At 48.2% G+C, this 20,481-nt stretch overlaps 2 protein-coding genes across 2 annotated transcripts; both read right to left on the bottom strand.

The window, feature by feature from the left end:
* Positions 1-534: 534 nt before the first annotated feature.
* Positions 535-5,993, bottom strand: LOC101873786 (thyrotropin-releasing hormone receptor-like). Its single transcript, XM_005146814.3, has 2 exons — positions 5,208-5,993; positions 535-972 (listed from the first exon to the last, which is right to left on the bottom strand). The coding sequence occupies exons 1-2, from the start codon at positions 5,991-5,993 to the stop codon at positions 595-597; spliced, it is 1,164 nt and encodes a 387-aa protein (XP_005146871.2). The 3' UTR covers positions 535-594.
* Positions 5,994-13,836: 7,843 nt separating this feature from the next.
* On the bottom strand, positions 13,837-17,293 carry OCSTAMP (osteoclast stimulatory transmembrane protein). Its single transcript, XM_005146813.4, has 3 exons — positions 17,250-17,293; positions 15,336-16,380; positions 13,837-14,328 (listed from the first exon to the last, which is right to left on the bottom strand). The coding sequence occupies exons 1-3, from the start codon at positions 17,291-17,293 to the stop codon at positions 13,987-13,989; spliced, it is 1,431 nt and encodes a 476-aa protein (XP_005146870.4). The 3' UTR covers positions 13,837-13,986.
* Positions 17,294-20,481: the final 3,188 nt, after the last annotated feature.

Below are 20,481 nucleotides of genomic sequence, written 5' to 3'. Positions count from 1 at the left end.
GGCTCAGGTCACTGCAGGGAGCAGCCTGCACCCAGCATCCTGTTGGATGCTGCTGCCCAAACCAAGCCTTTTACCCCCTTCTGTCCCTTCCTTCCAGTGCGTCCCTTGGTCCCCATCCCACAGGGAGGGAAGAGGGTCTGGGGCTGGAGCTGGTTTGGGATACCAGATGTTGGCAGCTGCAGCTTTAGCTAGGGTCATCCACCGGTGCTGTTATGTGGAACCCTGCAAGCCAGGTCCTTTCCAACCCTAACTATTTTATGATTATGTGATTCTATTTCCTTTTGATACTGTAGGCCAACTCGAACAATTGCACTTGTACTTAACACAGAATGCTGTTGCACTTCTATATTTGACTACAAATACATAAAGATACCAAACATTAACCTGTGTCTAACACTTCACCAAGCAGGAATAGATTAGTGTTAAGAAAAACAAATTAATTTGCCTATAAGAATCCTTTTTGTCAAATGCCCCAGAGAGATTTATTAAATTCAGCTTGCTGCAATGCCAAAGCTATTTCTGCCTGCACTTTGCCAACACAGTTCATACAGCTGCATAGATCCCACTGCCTGCACTGTTTAAGGGTCCCAGGATTTATTTGTCAGGCTTGTTCTTCTTTGCAGGTACAGGGAGAATGCTCAGATCTTCTTGTTCAGTGTTGTGATCGGAGCTATCATGGAAATGGTCCTTCGTAACACTGTAGTACACGGGGTTGTGGTATGACACAGGGTTCTCAGCACTCTTTGCTTCACACTTGCACAGCTTCCTAAAGGCAGCCCTGAACTTCTGTGACATGAGACTGTAGATGATGGGGTTGATGGCACTGTTGAGGTAGATGCACATGCGGCAGAAGAGAAGTAACCAGATGTTCAGGTACGGAGGGTCCATGAAGGAGTTCACCACCACTAGTGTGCGATAAGGCATCCACAGAAGGGCAAAGAGGACCACCACAACAGCCAGCATCTTGGTCACCTTGATGATGGGGATGTATAAAAAGAGAAATAGTCAGATGGTGCTAAGTCTTCAGCAGGGCTTAGCCACCTGGAGAAATGGTGCAGACAGCTAATTCAGCCAACAGATTACTTGCATCTCTCTTTAAGTAATTTATATAGGCACCCGAACTAGGAGGCTATTCCTCTGTGAATCCATTCTGTTCATGAAACAATCTTGCATAAATAAACCTCTTAAACTCTAGGTTTTCATCTGCCATTGAAGAACCTTTACAGCTCTTTAGGACAAGCATCCACCAGCCTGAAATGGGTTGCAATGGGCTGTAATGTATTATCCACCATTAGGGGTTAATAATGGGAATTTCTGTACCAGAAAGAAAATCTGAAAATTTTACATAACAATAAATCAATGGGGAAAATGTCCTGGTTTTGGATGGAAACTTGTTCAAAAATTAAGTTTTAGGGTGCCATTGGATAGATCTCAACTCCCTACCCAGGATCTCCTGTTTTCCTATTCTTCCAGATAATAAACTGGTGCAGAGTAGCACTGGGAGCAGAGGAAACTGTCTGGAATCTTAGACAGATTCCTGCTTGTGCTGGTATGGAAGTTGCTTAGCTAATTGGTGTGGGTTATTTTAATTCGCAACACACTAGGGAAGTACTACATTAACATATAAGAATACACTGAGAACTCAGAAGAGAGCAGTAATTGCCCTCGGATCAAGTCAAGCTTGTTTAAGAATGCAGGGTTTTGTACAGAAACTCCAACGATCCTAATAATTTCAACAGCTATTTCTGGCAGGTGACACCCATCCTCCAACAAATACTTACAGAATACACACGTCCCCAAGGAGGAAAGTATGAGTAAACACTGATGCTGCATGCATATTGAGACAGCGGCATTTCAAGCGTCAGAGGGGGAGTTGTGCAATAACTACACTTCTTGATATGGAAATAAGCACTTAGATCACATTCACAGTCTCTCAGCTTTTCTTGGACTGACTTTTTTTTTACTTCATCACAAGCAGCTATGCCTTCCTTTAATGCTGTGAGCAGAAATCGGGGGTGGTTGGTAATGGCAACAAAACTTCTACACGAAAGGGACTGTTGCCAAGCTGAGGCCAAAATAGAAGTGTTTTGTTGTGTGTGGTTTAATGGGAATGTGAGGGCACCCCAGAAGAAGATCTTGCAGTGATACAGTGAGTGCTGAGGCTTTTGCTAAGACTGCAGCATGTCTGCTGTGGTCTGCACTGCAAGACCTCAGAACAGAGAGCTCCTGATACCAGCTCAGCCCAGGAAGGAGCAGATTTTGCTTCACCAGCATATGCCACATGAGCAGAGCATAGGGATGGGACCTGTGCTCCCTGAGCTTTCATACCCTTAGCTCTGCTCTCTGGCAGGTTTCTGTATGGCTGAGATATCTCCTTTAAAGCTAACACATTAATAATGTTCATGTGCTGCCTCCTAGACTGAAACATCTTTGGCTTTTGGGCTGTTGTAACTCTGCTGTGTTTTACTGTTCAGGAACCCGTGATGTTTGTGAAGAGTGATGTGAACTCTGCATTCAAATGACAACACCGGGGGAGTGTATCCTAATAAGGCTGAAAAGTAAGTTCATTACAAGTCCCTTCTGAGACCAAGAGAAATGTCTGGAAAAGAACCAGTGATTCATCTGCTTTTTAGCCATAACTTCCCCTGCTTTTTGGCTGGTGATTATGGAAATGCCGGCTCACGCAGCTCCCACTCAAGCAAGCTCGCAGCACCTCCCTCCACACTATAGAAGACCACAAAGTGCTGTCATCTAAAGAGTGTTTCCTGCTACAACCTGTAGCCCAATGAAAAAGCTGCCTTTATCTTGGGAGGGAAAACCGTCTGGAAACAGCACCATGAGGATTTATTACCTCCATCTCACTAAATGCCTTCAGTACTTCCTGAGGATGCTGCATATAGCCCACAGGCTGGAACAGGCAGCCCTGCACTGAGCTTGCTGTAGGATTGAAATTTGCCTTCTCAAGCCAACCATTCATATGGATCATGTCCTCCTTGATGCAACTTCACAAAGCTGTGTTGACACAGGATGTCTCCTCTGGATGAAACCCAGCAGTCTATTCCAGACTTTCATACCTCCACTGTGGGGAAGGCAATCTCCAGCATTGTCTGCACACATGGCCAAAACCTGTCTCTGTGCCTTTCCTCACCCTGCGTTGCTGAGGCAAGTAACTATAGTGCATTTGAGGGGCTCTGAACTTACTTCTGGTGCTCACATGGAAAATGAACCTAATCATCCCTCAAAAGAGTTTGGGACATTCATCCTTAATTGGAGTAGTCCTGAATTATGGCCCCTTAAAACCAACTGCACCTCAAAACAGCTAGAGCTTTGCTGTAGCTCCAAAGCAACCCTCAGGGAAGCACCAGCTCAGGGACAGCCGTCTTTCTGACAAGTATTTTACAACAATTCTGTTGTATGTAATGTGTGCACAACAGCTGTAAAGGAGCTGTGGATAAAAGCAAGACAAGGGTTTGTAGTAAGAGGATTTGTTTTACTAGAACAGTTGATATTTAGCTGAAAACCACTTTTGAGCACTTAAGCCAGTGTTGTTGCTGGATGGCCGAGGGTATCTGGTGTACAGACCCCTGACCATATCCTGGGTCCCTATGCCAAAGATACAGGACAGCTCACCTTCCACCTCCACAGGCCAAGCCCAGTGTAAGTGCGAGAGCAAACCCACTGTGAGCATCCTTCTCACTCCATACAAGAGGATCAGCATCTTGCATCCTCGCAGAGCCCTTCCAACGCATCCCCTCTCCCAAGGCAGTATCCAGTCTTTCCCCTATCCGGAAGGCCACAGGCACTCCCCCCCAGCCGGTGTCACCTTTCCTAGTCCAGGCCTTCCATCATCCTTTCCTTTCCATCATCCTAAGCCGCAGCATCCTTTCTTAGGAATGCCGCTCCCTCTAGTGGTCCCTCTCTGGCAGGTGAAATACATGCTTGGAGGTGGCTGGGTTTGAGTCTGGGACCCTTTCTCCTATAGGTGATAAATGCAGCAAAACTCACACTTTGCATTGTCCTGCTCAGGAGTTCTGAGTTTTAGAGGCACCAGTGATGGAGCCATAGCAGTGGCTGCTCTGGAAGAAGAGGTCCATCCACCCGTGCCTTTAGGCACTGCCTTGTAGTATCCAGAGACCTCACTGCCAAACACGCTGCCTGAGGCTCCCGCAGCAGACAGCACCCCTATAGTTTTCTGCAAATACTTTTGCAGAAGTCAGGGCTTGCTTTAAACCTTTCCATGCTGGAACAAACAGGAGGAAAAGCTGAACTGGAAAGAGTTAGAAGCTTATGAAGAAATAAAAGTTCTCTGGGCTGCTTGCTTCCCCTCCATGACTCTGAATCTTTTACTCCTGGAGAAGGGAGGCTCCTGTACAAGTCAGACAATGAGATACTGAGTTGGAAATATAATGACTTTAGGACAGGCTGAAGCCTGTTTCAGGCAGTCTGGAAATCACAGCAGAACTGGTGTTTTCAAGAATTCAAGCTAGATTCCCAGATTTAGCCTTTTCCCTTAAAATGGACTGTGTGTCTGCCTAATCAGAGTCTGAAATCAGAATGGGATGGCCTCCTCCAAGCAGCCAGCTAGCAGGCAAGAGTGTCCCATGTCTAGACACAGACTTGTCCAAAAGAGATGGGGCAAGTGTCTGTCCATGGGGGCAGAGAAAGAGGAGAAACAAGGGCAGAGGAGGAACAAGGGCAGAAGGAGGTGAAAGAAGAAGGAGGTGGTGGGTGAGCTGACAGCTGAATGACAGAGGAGTCACTGAGAGGCAAACACACCACTGTGACACCAAGGTGCCTTCCCCAGACAGGCCTGGGCTTGTGCCAGCTCTTCCTTCCCTTTGCCCTCTAAATCTGAGGTTACCTGCTCAGGACTCTAACAGGTAAGTCCCACTGGCGTAATGTGACCCACCACTGCCCTCCTTGGGAAGGCAATCAGCAATTGGTTAGCCAGCAAACATTCCTGCACTCCTGCCTCTCCTAAGTGATGCTGGAGCCCTGTCCAACTCCAAGCCCAGCCAAAACAAAGGGAGCCCATTTGTGCTGCCAGAAACCAGTTGGGTCTGGGGATGCTTCTGTGCAACAAACCAACTTTCCCCACAGAGGGAAAAGAAACATAGGGACACCCCATTCCCTGCCAGAGTGCTGCTCAAAGCACTGAGCCCCATGCAGCCCAGTGTGTCCCAGCCCAGCCAGCAGGGAGCACCTACCTGCTTGCGGGAGCTCAGAGCCCCCCTGTTGCCCTGGCAGGAGAGCTTGAGGGAGCTGCCCTGGTGCATGGAGCCAGGGCAGGAGTGTTGCAGGCTGGTGGGCAGGGGGTTCATGAAAAGGATGCGGGCAATGAGGCCATAGAGGACAACTGCCAACCCCAGTGGGATGATGTAGAAGACAGCAAAATCCAAGAAGTAAATGGGCATGTAAAGGCTCCTGGAGACCCGATAGCCACAGCTGACCTGTGCCCCATCTGAGAAGGTGACTTGGGTTGTGTCCACCAGGAAGAACCACATGAGGCAATAGACGGAGGTGAAGAGCCACAGCGAGGAGATGATGCGCTTGGCGCGGGACACAGTGCACAGGAGCTGTGCTTTGATAGCATGGCAGATTGCGATGTAACGCTCCACAGTGAAGGCAGTGATGGACCAGGCAGAGATGTTGATGCCCAAGTACTGCAAATAGGTGATGCAGAGGCAGCCAGCGTAGCCGTACACCCAAGACGCCACCACTTCCGAAACGTTGGGCAGCCCAGCCGCCAGCAGCACGATGAGGTCGGCCACCGCCAGGCTCACCAGGTAGCAGTTGGTGGGGGTCACCATGTCCTTGGTGCACAGCACCACCAGCACCACCATCACGTTGCCCGCAATGCCCACCCCGCAGATGATCAGCACCAGCAGGATGGTGACCACCTGCAGCTCTAGGGGCTGCCGGGGCATCCTGCCCAGTGTCTCATTGCCGCTGCCGCTCAGTGCGGCTCCCGGGCTGGCTGAGCCGTTCTCCATCAGCTCCCAGAGTCTTCCCTGGCGGAGCTCAGCACACCCTGCGGCACGGAGCTGGGATGGGAGCCGCTGCCCCCCGCGCCCCTCCCGGTCTTCCTGCCCGCCCCGGCTCCTCCCTCCCTTTTATCCTACGATTCACCCCAGGTCTCGCAGCCGCCCGGCTCCTTGCACCCCCTCTCCTGCAGACCCCCCGCGGGGAGGGGCGGGGAGCGAACAGGACCCCCACAGTCCCCGGGACCCCCGAGGTTTCCAGGCCCTCCCGGGCCCGGACACCACCAGGGACCGCGCAGGACCCCCCAGATACAGGTATCCCCCATCCGCCTCCAGCCTGCAGCACCCGCCTGCTCCCGCAGGGTCCTAGTGCATCCCTGAGCTGAAGAGGAGGAGGAAGGAGCCCAGGCAGGGAACGAAGGTAGCAGGCTGACAGAGCCGCAGGGGCTGAGAGCACCAAGGACTGTGGGTGCCTTGTGTCCCCAGCTGAGCCACACGCTGCACAGTTCCCCCCTAGCAAGGAGACATAAGGGTGAGGGGTCCATCCTTTCTCATCCTCAGGAGAATGGGACCAGGTGATGCCACAGAGACCCATGGTCTTTCCTGTTTCCCTTGGGCTGGGGCAGAGGACAGTTATCCAGGACAATTACTTTCCCTGGGGGACAACACACATGAGGCAGTTCCCTCCTCATGCCATCTTCCTTGCAACCACCCCTGTCACAGACATGCATTCAGTGTCACTTCTTTGGGGGAAGGCTTACACAGTCTGGGCTGGGAGATCCTGTATCTTACCAGCAATGAGGCTGGGATAGCATGGTCAGACTAGGAGATCCAGTATAAACCTGATGGTCAGGCTGGGAGATCCAGTACTTTTCCTAATGCTCAGCAGTAGCCAGAACTTGCTGCCAGCTCTGTGCTTGCCCCTGATTTCTCCACAGTCTGTGAGAAAAAGCATTTTCAAATTAAAAGAGCAATTGTGTTTGCAGACATAAAATGCTAAGGATCCCCTGACCTGGGGAGTGGAGGAAAGGACAAGGGAAAACTTGGCTTTTCATTAGATTAGATTTCAGCTAGAGGCAGAGGCATCCCATTAATCCCAGACACTGAGGCGCATATCCAAAATGTGAAGGATTGCCCTGATGCTAAGTGGTTCAAGTCCAGCCTTTCACAGCTGAATTCCTTAGCCTGGGCTGTACAAACCTGGGTGGATAAAGTGGCTTTTGCCACAGCTCTGGGAGCAGCAGCTTGTCCCCAGGCTGTGGCAGATACTTTCCCCTTTTCTCTGGGAAATCTCATGCCTCTATTTAGCTCCACAAAGGACAAGCCCTGCAGTTTTTGACTCCCTACCATGACATTTAACTCACCTTTGTTAAATGGTTATCACTCAGTTATAAAGGACAATATTTTCTTCTCTTTCCATAGGGCTACACTGGCAGCCTGCACCAGGGCCAGCCTCATAGCTCTGCCCTACAACCCTGGCTGGGGACTCACAACAGGTCCCATCTCTGCCCTTGGAGACCCCTCCAGGCTGCACTTTGTTTTAACTTGTCCCTGTTTTTCACTTTAAAATCCCTCTGGAAATAATATCTGTTTAATGATACTATTTAGGCTGCATTCACCTACTTGAGCTGACAGTCACCAGTTTAGGAGCCAGGCAGTGACCCCTTTAGTCATCCTGAAAGCCCAAATTCCCCTGCTTCTCTCTCTCTGTCATCCCGCAGCATCTCACCAGGAGCTGGCCACCCGAGTGCTCACAGGCACAGATGTTCCAGCTTGTTACAGGCATACCCATCACCTACCTCCATGTAAGGACTGCTCTGATGACATCCATCACACACTTTTTGGGAAGAGGTGGTTGTGCAGCCCTGTGCTGGGTTAGCAGCACTGTGCCCAGGCTGAGGGATCAGTGAGTTCAACACCATCTTCAGTATCCCCCTGTGCTCCTCATGCAGTTCATCCCTCTCACTCTGCATTGCTGGGCAGCTCATTTAGTCCTGTGTAAAGAAGATACCTCTGAGGGTTCACATATTTAATAATTGAAGTACTGCACAGATGGACTGATGCAGCAGCTGTTCACTGATGCAGGAGAGTGTGAGGGCATCAGCCCTGAGTCACAGGACTACACTGTTAATAAAAAGAGAGGAATTAGGCTGCTTTTCTTTGGAGCTGTAAGTGTGGTGGAGGTTTGCCTCCCTGTGATGCTAGCTCAATCCCCCCCATCCAGCCTTGTACAGCCAGAAGCATCCCAAATTAAGTCATCATTTGAGTACACCTCATCTGTGGACTGTCCCTATTAACATTTCAATAGGTACACCCTTCAGACTGTTCCAGTAGCTCCTGGAAGGGCTGAGCTCTCAGATACGCAGCCAGAATAGTAACAGAAAATCATTCCGCAGTAACATGCATTGGACTCATTTAATGCAATGAACCAAAGTGCTGGGGATTTATGCAGCTCTGCAGAGAATAACGGCATAGGGAAGGATGCTACGTGCAGCTCTTGAGGCACCACTTTCCCCCTCCTCACTTTTAATCACCCATTGCTGCAGGTGTTTGGCTTGAGCAAAGCCAAGCGAGCACCAAACCCTGTGAAAACAAACGTTATCCTGTGTGCCAAAGAACTCCTTTCCCTGGCTCTGGGCTGGCTGTGGGTGCCTGGAAGTGATTCAGCAGTGGGAGAAGAAGCCCAAAGTGCTTCGTTCCCTCCAGCCAAGCCCAGCACCCATGGCATCACCTGAACACCCTATGGCCCCTCCAGAGCTCAAGACATTGCCCACAGTATTGAGTCAGGGTTCACAGCTCTCACTGTTGACACTAAGCTCTGGTGCCTGCTCCAGCACACCCAATCCACCAGGAATTCTGCCTATGCAAGCCAGAAGTCAGAGGAGCAGGTGGAGGTGTTGCCTTTCAGGGCAGTACAATGAAGGGGAAGCCCCGAGAACCCTGGTCTTTCCTGTGTCTCCCATTCAGAGCAGAAACCAATGACTGTAAGAGGAAACTGGTTTGAGTAACCAAAGGTGAGCATTTGCCATCCCAGCAAAGCTTGATGCTGTGATGGATGTGAAAAATGATGCATCTTCTGGCTTGGGCACCATTAGCATCACATCTGACCCGAACCACCCATCCCAGTGCTCATCCAGAGGACAACACAGAGGGTAGCATAAGCCTGGATTAAGAACAGAAACAGACTGCTCCCAAAACCAGTGATCAGTGTGGATGTGGTGCTGAGGGGAGGGGATATCCTGGGGGGATAATAGCAGTGATGACACTGAGGGGAGACAAAAGCACTGCATGCAATAATGTGAAAGAACAAAACCCTGGCAGAATAATTAGACTGTAATTACAGGTTATTTCATATTCTGTGATGTCTAAATGTCAACCTTGTAATGCTGTAACAACAAGCACTTGGTACAGCACCTGCTGCTGATGAGCACAGCCCTGGGAGAGGTGCAACAGCCTTTAACTCTGCTCCTGCTTCCCTTCCACCAGTGCACAGAGCCACAATGTGCATCAGGAGACATGAGGCTGCCCTCACTTGGTATCCAGGTCCAGGGTGTCATGCCATGACTGGGGTCACACCAAACAGTGTGCCCTTCACCTTTCCCAGCAGAAATGCCCAGGCAATGATAGTATATCCACCACAGGGGTGGAAAATGCTCTGAGTACCTACTCAGCACCAATGCGAATAACCAGGAGCTCACCTGAACTGGTGCCCTGGTATTGCAGAGCATGCGGCATTGGGCACATGGAGCCGTGTTTTCTTTCCTCTGGTAAAAGGAAAAGGTGACTCAGCCCAGCCCAGCCCAGCCCTGAGCTGTGACCTGCTCCTTCCTGTAACTCACAGAGTTCTCATTATATTTTCTTAACACCCACAGCATATTTCCAGCTAACACAAGAGGAAGTTCTCAGCCTTTCAACTTGGACATTTCAGTTTCTCAACCCACTTCGAAAGAAAACTTCGGATCTAAGGCATGGATCACCCCAGCTGGGATTTCCCGGAGGAGGTGGATAGGCAGGACTTGCCCCGTGGGCTCCAGACCCAGCACCAAGGCTTGCAACACAGGGCAAAGCCTTGCTCCCCACTTCCTCCTGCCTGCAAGACAGAGCATGGTGCTGAGCAAAAGTCAACGCAATGAGAGCCGTGATGAGCAGGCGTGAGGGTGGGAGTTTGGAGGGGCTCTGAGGGAAGAAAATCCCTTAGCAAATAATGAGGCTTTTAAATTAGTCCTACTTTATAAAAATATGCGAACAAATTAACTTTGCTGGTTAAATCTCTTCAGCATTTCTCTTTTGCACCATTAAGCAAACTCTGGCAAGGCAGCTTGCCTCTCAAGTGCATAAAATGACTGTAATGGGTAACATTTTCTATTTGTCATACCTTTATCTTGCTGAGGACCAACACTTCTCAGGAGAACAAAGCAATTTCCAGCAGTGCTGCCTCTGACCAGCTCCCCTGGCCAAGGAAAACATCACAGCCCAATTCGGCACCAGGGACAACATAGTCGATGTGCTGCACAAGCTGTTCCTGCACAAGCAGGGACCATCAGTGCATCCTCTGCTCCTCAGGGCCTCCCTTCCCACTTCTGTTCCTGCTGACACCCACCAGGGAGGTGAAAAAGCAAGATACTGCAGGGATCGGGCTCCTTCCAGATGTGCTGGCAGGTCCCCTCACCTCACCCCACACAGGCTGCCCTGGGCCTCATCTCTGCTGCACACTTCTTCAGGTTTAACTCTATACCCGTGGTTTTCCCATGGCTCTCCTCACTGGTACCGCAGGCTGGAAACCTCTCAGAACTCTTCTTCCTCGAGTCTCCCACTAAAGTGTCACATTTGTCACAGTTCCCTGTGTTTAGTTTCTCACATGAAAACCTGGGCTCTGGGTTAAGTGGCATAATGGTAAAGACACAGCTTCCAACATCTCCTTTCTCCTCAAAGCAGATTAATCACTTAACTAGACATATCTGATGACATCAACTCAAGCAACAGTACTCCTCTTGTAACACCTTTTCATGGGCATTGATCTCCCAGTGCTATTCAAGTCTATTAGCCTTCAGCATGCACACGTTCTAACATCAGTACAACTTCACCTCTGAAATAACCATAACAGATATCAAAGTGGCTTTTTCCTTCTGGCAATAGTGAGATGACACTTCACAGCACAGTGCAACACTTCACAACGTTTATTACCCTCCTTTCTAAATGACAAACCTCAGCATGACCATGGCCAAAGGTAATTTTTTCAGCTAATCACCTCCTCGCCAGCACTTCACAACGTGTTCATCTTCCAAACCCAAATTCTTCCTTCGCTGATTTCTATACGGCTTTCAAAGCTAAAAACCCTACATTAGAGTCACAAAGCTGAGGAGACAGGTGGCACTTGGGGCACAATCCATTGCCCCCTGTGGCAGAACGGACCCCTATCTGCAGGCCAGCAACAAGGGCTCTCTGCCCATAGCTCATGTCAATGAAACTGGTGTGATACCCATCCAAGAACTTTATAAATCTTATTCTTAGTCTCTTCTGCAAAATAGAAATGAGAGCACATCTCTGCCTCATGAAGGGTTATGAAGGCTGCAGCTCTGGGGCCAGAGGCAGAGTGGCAGCACCTTGCACTGATCATTGTCCTTATAAGCAGATGTAATTACTCTCATCAAGACTTGCCTGATGCTGAATTTCACTCTAGAAGTGTAAAGTTCCCAGGCTTAGTCTTTAGCAATTAAAATTTAGTGGGAGCTAAAGGAAACTCTAGAGAAGACAAGGAGAAGTGCTCTGGATGAGGATCAGTTTTTCCTGATAAATATGATCTTTGAGGCTGAAAATGGGTTTTTCAGAAGCTGCCTCACACACTGCTCAGCTGCCCTGGCTGAGAGCTGGGCAGTGTCTGTCCAAAGGATGCGATGGGACCCTCAGGCTGGTACTTTGTCTCTTTGTCCATCTCATCCACTCCAAGCCCTCATCTGAACCTGGAAGGCCCATCTCTAAACCAAAACCTATCTCCATGCTTATCTGCAGCACTTCACTCCTTCAGCCTCCTGTCCCCATGCCCTAGTCTCCTCTGAAGACCTTTCTCAGGAGGCAGGGAGAGGATCTACACATGACTTGGGTGGGGAGGAGGTTTCCAAAATGCTGATATCCATGAAAAAATATCTCTCTTAAAGCTTAATGCAAATGTCTTGCCAAAAAGATAATGCTTTAAAAGGAAAAGCTTCTTTTAAAGATGTGGTTGTTGGAAGGCAACACACTGCTGGGATGGTTTGCTGCCTGAAGGGGTTCCTCTGCTCTCCTCCCAGCTATTTTAACCCCTGGCTGCAGACATTTTGGCTGCTCAGTGGGCACATGAATATCTTTTTGCTTTCCCCAAACAGAAGAGCACAGAGCATTTTCTAGAGAAACCCCATGACAAAACCTGCTAGTTGCTGTAGAGGCAGAAAGGTGCTTGGATTAATCATCAGAATAGCAAGGAATTAAGAAAGCTGGGGAGATGAATGCACCAGGTTTTTGTTAGGGGGATTTAATATGTGTCTGTGTGTGTATACATATATATATATATGTATATTATATATATATATATATATAATCCAGACCTACTTTGTTTCAAGTACCTCAGAAGCTGAGAGAATTTGGTGCATCTGGCTGCAGCTGCCACGTCACTTCTGTAATTTAATCTCATTGAGATGCATTATATCAAATAATTACCTTAATTAAGACTCTAATGGGAGAAGAGAGGAAAATAATAGAGAAGCTTTGAAGAAATGAAGCTGCAAAGTTGCTTTGTTTTTAACCTGGCACTGATTTATCTCCCCTTACTCTGGCTCTTGCCCTTACAGAGGTGTCCCTTCTCTGCCTCTCATTCAAAAGGAACATGTTTCAGTGATGGATTTTTGCATCTACAATATCAGTTTCTGAGTTTGAAACAATGCAACACATAAAACTAGATCTTGATTCAGGCAAATCCAGCCCTCCATATCCTGCTGCTTCCTTGTTCCCTGCAAAGCACTGGCTTAAATGTCAAGTTTCTATCTACCACTTTTGAAGTTTTCCCTAATGCTGGCCTAAATTCTTCTAGATTGGAAAAGTCCAAACATTAACTCAGCACTGCCAACTCCAACACTAGACCATGTCCCTCAGTGCTGCACCTACACATCTAATCACCCCCAGGGTAGGTGATTCCACCATTTCCATTTCCTTGGGCAGTTGTTCCAATGCTTGACAACCCCTCTGGTGAAAACATTATTTCTAATACCCAATCTAAACATGCCCTGGCACAACTTGAGGCCATTTCCTCTCATCCTTTCACTTCTTACTTGGGAAAACAGACCGACACCCAAACTGGCCTTCTTGGCTGCTCTCATCCTCCTCTGACTTTCTCCAGCTATTTTATTTATACTTTATTTAAAGAGTGACTCTAAAGTGATTGCATAAAGTCCTCATGTGCTGATTTCCACCACCCCCCATGCCCAGGATGTGCATCTCACGGTCATATTGGTCTTGAATTTATTTCAGTGGGTGGAAATGGCACTTTCTTAGGTGAATAAACTATTTTCTAAAGTCTTATATTTATCCAGTATACCCGGATATCTGTGCATGAAAGCTGAAAGCAAAAGTTCCCTAAAAGCTAAATTAATCAAATCAAAGGAGTTTCTTTTCTCACTGTGTACTTCTTCCAGTACGGATGTTGTTGGGGAGGTCCATGAGCTCTCCCCCACCCCAACTCCCACATATTTCCCAGCTAGCCTTCCCTAATTCTGCAGGTATCCTCAAAGTCATGTGAGCTATCCCCCACCCTTCTCAGAACAGCTGAATCCAGACCTTCTAGATTAAAATTAAAAAGCGAATTTTTGATTCCATTTTTCTGACATTAATGCAAAATGTGACGTTTCACCTCCTTTTTGGCAAACAATTTTCCCCCGACTCTGAACACTGTGAATTTAAATGCATAATCCCATGGCAGAAGCCTGTGCCCTGCCTTCATAGTTCTCAGGCATCCCCTGTATTCCCAAAAGTACCCTTAGTTTCTGTTCTTGTTTTGCTCCCGCTGGTGCTTCCTGGACAGCTTCCTGTAGAGGTGAAGCACCCGCTTCTCCTCCCAGCTCTCAAAGAAGGAGGCTGCAATTGCTCTACACAGGCGGTGCGCATAGGTTTCCAGGAACACGGTGGCATAGAGGATGCAGAAGAGCAACCCCATGACGAGCAGCACAGAGGGGTTGGGAGGTGTCGGGGGGCTGATCCTGCAGTGGGCAGAGCTGAAGATCAGGTGATGGTGGTAGCTTCTCTCAAAGTCCTGAAGTGGTGTTTCTTGGTAAGGAATCCCTGGAATTTTTGACAGAAAGGGCACAAACCCTATTTTAGCCTGAAATAGAGAGTTAAAAGTTAGATGGAGTATGAACAAATCCCAATCAACTGGTTACTAAAAGAACATCAGCCTGGGGGTGGGTAATTACTGTTGCAGGTTGTTTGGGTGCATTAAGAGAAGGACATTGAAGTGCATAGACACTTCAGGCTGAGGGAGAGTAACAGCATGATGTGTACATGCTAAGTACTTGGTATGGTGAGACCCAGTCCTACCTGTCACCTTTATCGGCTGTCACAGGTATTCATTGTGTGAGATTTACAATGAAGGACACAATCCAGACAGCAGGAATAGTGGCTGCACATTTGAATATTAGAGGTTTTTTCTAAGCCCTGATAATTTAACCGTAAATTCATCATAAGCAGCTATTTGCACTGTGAAACCCTGGGGCTGGGAAGGGAGCCAGGCTGCATGGTAGAAGAAAAGCTAACAAACTAAAGCAGAACTAGCCCAGCTAAAGGATACTAAAATAGATAGAAACTGGGTAGGTTTGTGAAAAGGATTGCACGTGGTGACAACAAAGCCAGTGAACAGGGCTATCTCTTTGAAGATCAGTTAGTGCAGTTTGATAAGGAGACATCCTCACAACCCAGATGTGTATTCGTCTGCTTCCCCATTCCTTACACGCACTCTGTGATGGGGACAATGGTGCTGTAGGGTTACCCATTCCTCCACCCTGTCTAGGGTGGATAAGAGATAAAGAACATATCTGACTGTCACACGCTAGCAGTGCCTTTGCAGAATGAGGCACAATTTGCTCCCCTTCTTTCTCTCAAGGGGCTGTAATTTGGAGCTACTATTAGATGTGCTGGAAGGAGCAACTGAGGTTATGCCTTCACTTTCTCTCCCCCAAGCCTGTTTCATTGCTAATCTAGCTGCTTGCTGGGAAGGGAAGTAAGGATTGTGCAAATAAAGCTACAAAGATTGCAATCCCCATAGCTGCCTCTTATGAAGTGATTCACAGCATGGTCCCAGTACAGTGAAGGGCAAGGGACCCCAGCACTTACACTGTATTTGATGCTGAGAGCAACAGGCACCACAGAGAACTGAGCTGCCTTTCTCACTGCAGTGTCTGCCATGCTGAATGCAAAGTGGTCCATGGCCATGAACACCAGCATCAGCATCAGGGCCACAGTGAGGAGCATGGCTTGCACAAGGCACAGCATCACTTCTTCCCGGGACAGCTTCAAGCCTGTTGGTCGAATGAGGGTTTTGGATGAGCCCACCAGCAGATGAGCTGCTTTTCTGTCCACAGCTAAACGCTCCAGCTTCTTGGTGATATAAAAATTGTCAAAGCGGAGGTTGGTGAGATAGTTTTTCAAATAGCAGGTGGACTGTAAACAGAGATAGAGCATGGAGAAACCAGCAACCACCTTGTTGGCTACTCGTACAGCATCTTTGACCAGTAACTCAGCAGCCAAAAAGTCCCTCCCAATTTTCTCACCAGCAAGATGCATTTGTTGGTAAATTGAGGAGCTGTTCTTAAGCAATGAAAACTGAAAATGTCCATTCATAGGCTTATAAATGTTAATGGAATGAACGGTTTCTTGGATTGCATCCCCAAACTCCCAGGTAGCTCTCTCTAGCAGAGCAGTTGAGTTCAAAAGACTCTCAGAGGAATTCTTGCAGATGCACTTAATAACTTGCAGTATGGTTTTAATATTGCTTATGATGTTGGGTGTTATGTTAACCACTACTATCATGACACAGGTTGATAAGAGGAGCTTCCGGCCTTGTTTGGTACCTAATGTAGGCATAATGATACTGAAGACACAACGTGCAGGATGCACCAAGAAAAGGACCAGGAGAAGGAGCAGACTGAAGGAGATGGCCATTCCAGTGGAGAGATGCAAGGAGTACTCCAGGGAAGCAAACATCCAGTTGTAAAAGAGGCCTCCTATCACTGCTGTGACACAGGAACACTGCAGAAACAAGGTCCACACCTCTCTGCTGTTTGCTGGGACAGGCTTGGAGTAAACTGACCATAGGTCTGACACAGTCCTGTGCACCTTTGGGAACAGAAACTCTTCACAGTAGACACGGGCTCTCATGCTGTAAAATGAACAGAGGGAAGTATGGAAACACATTAATCAGGGGGCTTTCTCGAGATGATCACACATGGATCTTCATAATGCCTTTTCCAGGTGCCTCTGGTCTTACTCCTTTGCTAACCTGAGTAGCTGTGACAGAGATCTTCCCTGAAAGCATGCAGGACAGGGGAGTTCAAGGTATTTCTTGAAAGATATACGAAGTACGATGTGACTGCTCCTCCTCTAATGCAAGCACAGGAAAGCATTGTATTATTCTATGAAAATCATAATAAAGTCATTCAGAGAGATCAGCTCAGTGCCAGTGGCTCAGAATGGCCTTAGCTGTTATTTAGAGGATGCAGGAGGGAGAAATGGGAGGCTTCTGGCTGCTGTGGAATTCATTCAACCAGCTCTATAATTACAAGGTATTCAATGGATAAGAGGCAGTTGAGTGGCAGTTCCTGATCTCCATGCCTCTTGAACAGATACCAGCCCAAAATCTGCAGGTTTAAATGTGACGAATACAGAGCTGATCAGAGAAAACAGTTTCGCACTGAAGCTCCAGTGCCAGAGGAAATCTCCAAGGATACGAATTTGGCCACTGCAGATGGGATGAAATGTCCCATAAAGCTATTTAAATGTCTAATAAAAACAACCATGTGGGAAGAAATATGATTTCTCAGGCCTCACATCTGGACTGATTCTCCAGAGACCAGAAAACGTGGTGGGGAGAAGGAGCCTCTCCCCAGGATTAAACCCAGCCAGGCAAAGCCTGGGGACTGTCCTATGGAGGATGATTTTGACTAGGAAAGGAGACTTTTCAGGGGAAAAGGCCATTCAACAGCTATCAAAGCAGAGGGAAGAAGAGGGATTAAAGCAGTCACTACATACCCAGTGGCAGAGAGGTGCCCCACTCTTGCTTGAAAACTCTCCATTGCTCTCAGAGAAGATCCCGGATGCAACTCCTGGCACACACAGGATGGGAAATTGAAGCAACTGGCACCAGAGACAGGGGTCCAAAAAGCCAAATAATGCTTTAGGGCAGTTTGGATCAGCAATGTTGTCAGTTTCTGAACTGAGCGGACAAACCTGGTGTATGAAACCCAGGGAATTACACCACTGCTGAGATGCACAACACTGCTTGGGCTTTACACTGCTTCTGGTCCTACTGTTGTTGCAGAGAATGCTTGTTTTCATGAGATGTAGCTAAGAAAAATGAGTCAGTGACATATGGGCTGGTGAAGATGGAATAAGCATCACATGGACTGTGGGGAAATCAGCTGTCTCATCCCAGCTGACTTCTCCTTGCACTGCCCACCATCGAGCAGCAAGGTTAGGACTTCTCTCAGGGAGAAGGGGAGCTTTTCATCTTTCAAACATCAGCCATGGCACAAAGGGCATGGTGGGATGCAGCAAACCATGTGCTGATAATGTTCATCTGCTCTGGCAGGCTGCTGCTCCCTGCTGAATCCATGAGCTCATGTGCCAGGTTCATAAGCTGCTTAAAGGCTCATCACTTAGTCCTAGTAGAGGAAGATGAAGCTTCAAACTTGAACCTTTCCCAATTCCCTGCAGCCAGCAAATCCACTGCAGAGAAAACCCTGCCACAGGCAGGATTCACAGGCTGCTGAGAAGTTCCCAGGCCAGGATGTGCACTCCCTTTGGGAACAATAACCAAACCTGCCACCAAACCTGCTTGCCAGGAAGTGAGGACCAGCCTGTGGTACTGCTCCTCAGTTACGTTTCCAGAGGAAAGGAATCTGTCTTCCCTTATCAGCTGGCGGACAAGAAACGTGTACAACCACTGCCTTGCCCTCGTAGGGAGCTCGGGGGTTACAGGAGCCTTCCCTGGCTCCCACCACAGCTGCCCCTTTGCCAGATGCTCTTACACTAAGCCGCCACTTGTGGGCAAATGTGGCCGAGCTCACTCATTTGCTGCTGAGCCCATTCCTTATGGGACCCGCTGTTCCTAGCCAAGCCCTCCTGCAGGCTGGGAACCAACAGGCCCCTGGGATGTTCTCATGCTCCCCTGGGCAGGAAAAGGCAAAGGGCTGGAGGTCAGCCCTGTCCTGGCTGCCCCTGGGGACAGAGCACGTGGGGCTGGGCTGTCCAGCCAGCAGTGGGGAAGCAGCACCTTCCCCAGGGAACGTGGCCAGACCTACGTCTGTAGCAGCTGTTGGATGAGCAATGATGAGCACAAGCAGGCAGAGCAAACCTCCCCCCGCCTCCTCAGCCCCTCCTGCAGGTACCAGACAAGGTCCTTCCTGCACTTGCTGCTCCACTCAACAGCTCTGCTTTGTAGTTATTCTTTTTCCTGTGTGGTTGGTAGAGCAAAGCTTTTCTCCTTGTGCTCAATGAGAAACCCTGACTGGCTCCAGCTGGGAAGAGGCACCAGCCAGGCGGGCACAAAAGAAAGTGCTGTTTGTTTGGAGCATCCATAGCAATTGCTTGACAGTCCATGAATTAGGTCTTAATTCAATGTGCAGACTGTAAAGGATAACCCCAAAATGCCCACGGCTGCATCCTGAAAAGCTCATCAGATTCTCCTTCTAAGATTAAACTTATTTCTCATGGTACTTCAGAGCTAACTGATAATAGCAACAGTCCCTGGGACCCCATCTAGGCTAAGCAGGCAGTTTTCTGCGTCAGAAAAAAAAGGGAAAAGAGGAAAAGTTAGCAATAGACTACAAAGAAGCCCACAACATTGTGATGAGTGTTTGCTGCATGTGCTTTTAACAGGAGCTGAAGTCTGTAGGGAAATTATTTGACCAGTAGTGAGCAGCATCCAGAAGTGTTTGTATGCAAAGTCAAACCTAGGTTTTTCCTCTGGCTCAACTCAAAATTGATCTCTGTGGGCTGGACTAGAAGGGAGGGGGGGTAAATCTAGGATATCTCCTGTTTTATACCCCAAACTGATAACCTGTAATTGAGCTAGAGCCATCAATGCCCAAGTTTCCCCAGGACACAACGAACAAGTTTGCTTTGCCATAAAAAGCATCAGCAGTGTGTGATTATAGAGAGACAAGACCGGTGGGTGAAGGGGAACAGGACCGCGTTTCTCAGCAAAGCAACTGTGACATCTTGCGGTCACATTCTGCTAAAGTACCTCAAGGTCTGTGCTGACTTCAGCTCAGAAACTGAGGAAGTGAAGGAGAAACGGGAGGCTGTCGAACCGGTGTCGAGGATGTGGACACTGTAACCCCTGGGATGCTCTGAGGTGCCTTTTCCCACACTAGGGATCCTGCGGCTCAGCTCCTCGGTGGTATAAAGGGACTTTGATTTTTTTTGACAAGCTCCAGCTTATACAGAGCTCAAGCTCTAACACTTTCTAACATCCCTGATTTAGACTTTTTAACACCACAGTAGCAGGCAAAGAAGAGAACCACATGTCTGCAACTAGCTTGCTGTAACCATAACAAGACAACAGAGGGTTTCATTTGTGTTGTAGCCAGGAAGCACAGCCTGGCTTCGTTCCGATTAGGGATGGTGACTGAGCTTGTACCACCAGGGCAGAGATTTCAAACCCATTTCTGCTTTGCAGACCGCAGGACTCAGCATGGGTCTCAAGACAGCAAGAACAAGAGTCTCTTGCCATGATGCCATCAAGTTCAACCTGTAGTGACAGTGTAACTCCACAAGTGTGATGATGATGGGAGGGGGTGCAACATAAAGGAGCAGCTGAATCACAGGTAGAGCATGGGGTACCTGAACTATACAGGTTAAGAAAACAAAGATGATGAATGGAGGGCTAGAAATAGGATGATTTAGGGCTGAAAATATTTCTTCATGGCAATATCATCAGCACCTGTTGATCACATTATTCTGCCAACCCAAGAAATTGAGGATGTAGGAAGGATTAGCCAATCAGTGGTGATTCTTTCCTTGCTAAGATCACATGCAAACAAACTTACGGTGATACAGAGCCAGGTCACGTCTTATTAAGTTTCTGCTATAGAAATATAGAAGAATCAAAGCAATATCTTTTTGGTGACTGATGAGGGATACATGTGATAAGGGAACCAAGGCTATCTAAGTTGCAACAGCTGAATTTCCACCATCATGCCAGGCTTTCCTTTGTTTCAGGAATCTTTCCCTTTCTCTCCTGAACTCGCAGCATCGCTGC

Source organism: Melopsittacus undulatus, chromosome 10 (assembly GCF_012275295.1).
Source record: "Melopsittacus undulatus isolate bMelUnd1 chromosome 10, bMelUnd1.mat.Z, whole genome shotgun sequence".
Lineage (NCBI taxonomy): Eukaryota > Metazoa > Chordata > Aves > Psittaciformes > Psittaculidae > Melopsittacus > Melopsittacus undulatus.
Note: the sequence above shows the minus strand (reverse complement) of the source record. Positions and strands in the feature narration are given on the sequence as shown.

Coding starts and splice junctions, on each gene's coding strand:
- LOC101873786 (XM_005146814.3), bottom strand. CDS start 5,993: ATGGAGAACGGCTCAGCCAGCCCGGGAGCCGCACTGAGCGGCAGCGGC. Junction 973..5,207: donor CTCTGAGCTCCCGCAAGCAG/GTAGGTGCTCCC, acceptor CCCATCATCAAG/GTGACCAAGATGCTGGCTGT.
- OCSTAMP (XM_005146813.4), bottom strand. CDS start 17,293: ATGGAGAGTTTTCAAGCAAGAGTGGGGCACCTCTCTGCCACTGG. Junction 16,381..17,249: donor GGGCACCTCTCTGCCACTGG/GTATGTAGTGAC, acceptor TTCATTTTACAG/CATGAGAGCCCGTGTCTACT. Junction 14,329..15,335: donor CTCTCAGCATCAAATACAGT/GTAAGTGCTGGG, acceptor TCTCTATTTCAG/GCTAAAATAGGGTTTGTGCC.